General features: G+C 69.1%; 1 protein-coding gene across 1 annotated transcript in view; it reads left to right on the top strand.

The window, feature by feature from the left end:
• The first annotated feature begins 2145 nt into the window (after positions 1–2145).
• The window catches only part of TBKBP1 (TBK1 binding protein 1), a 12135-nt gene continuing 10497 nt past the window's right edge, over positions 2146–3783 (top strand). Inside the window, exons 1-5 of the mRNA XM_010585681.1 lie at positions 2146–2367; positions 2456–2578; positions 2656–2760; positions 3286–3439; positions 3534–3712. Of these exons, the coding sequence (XP_010583983.1) occupies positions 2146–2367; positions 2456–2578; positions 2656–2760; positions 3286–3439; positions 3534–3712 (783 nt within the window). The remainder of the gene's footprint in view (positions 2368–2455; positions 2579–2655; positions 2761–3285; positions 3440–3533; positions 3713–3783) is intronic.

Genomic DNA, 3783 nt, shown 5'->3' with positions numbered 1-3783 from the left:
GGCCCCCCCCCCCCCCCCAAATGCCAACTGGGTGCCGGCATCCCGGTGGCATCCGCTGCCCGGTACGGCCCGTTCCCGTCTCCATCCCCGCTGCTGCGCCGGGGCGGTGAGCTGCCTCTTGCCGGCCGAGCCTTCCCGCAACGTCCCGGTGCCGGGGAGCTGCAGCCCCGTTTTTGTTCTTTTTTAAAGGCATTTGTAGGCCTCGAGGAGGGGCTGACCGCTGGGAACGTGGAGGGGAGCGTAGCTGGTACGGTGCCGTGGAGACCTCCGCCGTTGCCCCTGGAGCCTAATGATAGCGCCGCCATCTCCCGCTGACCCTCTCGTGGCTGATCTCCCGAGCGCCTGCCCACCGCGGCTCCCTGCCTGCGCTGCCGACGCCTGAGACACGCGTGCCTGCGCCGCAGCCCTGCCCAGCCCGCACCGACTCGCCCCGCGCCCGGGGCCCGCTGCAAGGCAGGTGTCACAGTATGCTAAAGATGGGGAAACTGAGGCACGGTTTGGGGAGCGGCAGGGCCGGGTCGGGGGGACTCTGGGCCAGGCTGTGGGTGCAGAGCTGCTGCCAGGCCCTGCGTGTCAGGGAGGGAGAGGGTCCCATCCCTGCTCAGCACTGGGGGGTCCCCCTCCACCCTGCGTAGGACCCCCACGCAGGGGTCTGGGCACCCACCGGCCCCACGACTCCTGGAGTCTTGCTTTGAGGGGGTCACCAGGGGTTTGGGGAATCTCATGTTGGCTTAAGGGGGTGCCTCAGTTTCCCCAGGGACGATAATGATGATGATGATGATGGTGCCCTCCCTGCTCGAGCAGAGGTGTGTCCCCTCCATCACTGCCCTGGGGGGGGACATTTAACGCCCTCACTGGAGGGGACAGAGGAGGGGTTGTGGTGCTGGGGGGGGTTGCCTGCGTTCGGTGCTCCTCGTCCCAGCAGAGGCTGCGACAACCCACCGCTGCCAGACCCCGCCGCGCTGGGGCTGTGGGAGCAGCTGGGGGGGGGTCTGCGCCCCAGGGCGGAGCGGGACTGGGGGTGCCGGTGGGCCAGGCTGGCCCAAGGCTCCAGCAGCGGTTTCGGGGGACCGGGCTGTCCCCCTCCCGTCACCCTGCAGAAATCACCTCCCGCTCCCGGCTTTGCGCTATGAATTATTTGTGCGGCGGCGGTTCCCGGGTGTCTGCCCGAGCCAGCGAGGCCGCGTTGTGGCCAGCAGCCACCCCGGTGCCCGTGGGGTCCCCAGCCGGGACGAGGGGACAGTGCCAAAGCACCGTGTGTGCGTGCCGGGGCTCAGCACCGCAGTCACTGCCTCCTCACCGGTTTGAGACGTGTTTTCCCCACCGGGCTGGCTGCGCCAAATAGCCGGGGGGCAGTGGCAGAGCCACCAGTGGCAGCGGCTTTTGGGAGCCTCGACCGCTCAAAATCCTCATACCGGGGACAAATCCCGCAGCACCGGGCGGTGCGGCAGAGCGGCTTGGGCAGGATCAGGCCGGGTTGGGGACCGTGCCGTGAGAGGCAGGTGGCTCCCCGGGGGGTGAGCGGCAGCACCGGTATATAGGGCACGGTGCGGGCTGCGTGCCGCCGCGGAGGCGTGGGAGGGTGGGAAGCAGCTCGCGTGCGGGGTGGGAGGCAGCGGCACCGGCCGCTATTTCTGGCACTTGCTCCCCGGGGGGGACACGGGGAAAGTCACCGCGTCCCCCCGGGGATGCTCTACCAGGGATGCTCTCTGCCATCCTGGCTGCCGGCCTTATCCCGAGCGGTGATGGCTGTGGTTGTGGGGGGCTGTTGGGACCCCTGTTTCCCCCCACCTTTACCCGGTGGGGGCAGAGGCGATTGCCTGGCCGGTGTCCCTCCGCCACCCCGGGGGACGCTGCGGGGTTGGAGCTGCTGCCGGTGGCGGCTCCCGGGATTGTCCTTCCTCCGTCGCCCTTTGCCGTTGGGACGTGCCAAGCCCCTGCAGACCCCGCTCTGTCCCCAGGACTTGGCCAGGCTCGGGGGGGGGCTAATCCACAGCTCCCCCTGACCCAGACCAGATCCTGCACCCAACGTCCCTGCAGCCCAGCCTGCTCCGGGGGCTTCGGGGTGCCCCTGGCTGGGTTCATCCCTGCCACGGTGTCACCGGTGGCTGTCTGTCTGTCCCCCGTCTCCATCCCAGGCAGGACATGGACTCCATGTTCGAGGACGACATCAGTATCCTGACGCAGGAGGCGCTGGGGCCGGACGAGGACTGGCTCGACAGCCCCAACACCGACCTCTCGGGAGAGATGTGCTCGGCCTCCCACTTTGCCCTCATCACTGCCTACGACGACATCAAGAACCGGCTGACGGGCTTGGAGAGGGAGAACTCCACGCTCAAGCGCCGGCTCAAGATGTACGAGGTCAAGGTGAGGAGCTTAGGGGGGACCGGGATTTTGGGGGGGGGGCGTCACTGGGCCGGGGGTCCCTGCTGACGCCTCTGCCCCATGGCCACAGTACCCGCTGATCGGCGAGTTCGGGGAAGAGCACATCTTCTCCCTCTACGAGGCCAAGGAGACGTCACTGCTCAAGAGCGAGAAGGCGTCGCTGCAGCAGCAGCTCAACCAGTTCCAGCACGAGGTGAGCGGGGCCGGTGGGGCCGGGGGACGCGGGGGGTCCCTGAGCCGCCCACCCACCCCTGCCTGCCTCCCCGGCAGCTGCAGAAAAGCAAAGAGCGGGAAGAGCAGCTGGAGGAGATGATCCAGGCCTACGAGAAGCTGTGCGTGGAGAAAGCTGACCTGGAGACCGAGCTGGGCGAGATGGTGGGTGCCAGCGGGGACCGGTGCCTGGGGACGTCGGGGACCCCTTCCCCGCTCTGTGACAGCAAAGCAGATTGTTTCTCCATCCCGTGGGGCTGAAGACTCGGTGGGGATGCAAGGCTGGGGGGGCCATGGCTGCTTCACCCCTGTTATGATCACATCAGGGGTTATAGCGATGCACGTGGCTCGGCTTTATCCCCGTCTCTTCCCACTCCCACTATGCCAAGGGATGCTCCCAGCTCCGGCACAGCGCGTGTCCCTGTCCTGGCACCACATTCCCGGCGTCAACCGGGCATCCCGGGCATCCCTGGCTTCCCTCGCCCCATCTGGCACGATGCTGGGGTGCCCACCCCACCGTGCCACCCTCTTCTGGGCTGGCCACGTGCTGGGGACAGATCCCATCACCCTGCCACGACGGCTACCGGCGACGTGGGGACCCCGAGTGCCGGGTCTGCCTGTCAGGGGTTGGGGGGGTGCAGGATGAACCCCACGGAAGGGGTGCGGGGCTCAGCCCTCTCCCCCCGGCAGCGGGCGCTGGTGGAGACGCACCTGAGCCACATCCGGAGCCTGGAGCAGCAGCTACGGCAGCGCGACGCCGGCACCTTCCCCGGGCTGGGTGCTCCGTTGCCGGGCCAGGACGTGCCTTTCCTCGCCCTGCACCCCAACCCTGGCTTGACCCACGGTGAGCTTGCCCCCCTCCCCACCCCATGGGACCCCCAACTCCGGCGGGGGGGCCCGGGCACCGTGCCGGGGGCTGAGCCGTGCTTTGCCCGCAGTGCTGGAACGTGCCGGGGGCTGGCAGAGCCGGGGGCTGGAGGCGACGGGGCGGCTGGAGGCCGAATTGGAGGCGGCACGGCAGGAGACCCAGCGCGCCCAGCACCGCGAGGAGCATCTCAAGGCTGAGTGCGAGCGGCTGCAGGCGGAGCTGAAGCACCTGCAGGACACCAGGGAGCAGGTACGGGGCAGGATCCGGCCGTGTGGGACACCCCCCCCCCCCCCCCCCCCCCCCACCCGGGGGGGGGGGGG

Source organism: Haliaeetus leucocephalus, unplaced genomic scaffold (assembly GCF_000737465.1).
Source record: "Haliaeetus leucocephalus isolate CR32 unplaced genomic scaffold, Haliaeetus_leucocephalus-4.0 Scaffold110, whole genome shotgun sequence".
Classification (NCBI taxonomy): Eukaryota; Metazoa; Chordata; class Aves; order Accipitriformes; family Accipitridae; genus Haliaeetus; species Haliaeetus leucocephalus.
This window is presented reverse-complemented; position numbering and strand designations above follow the sequence as displayed.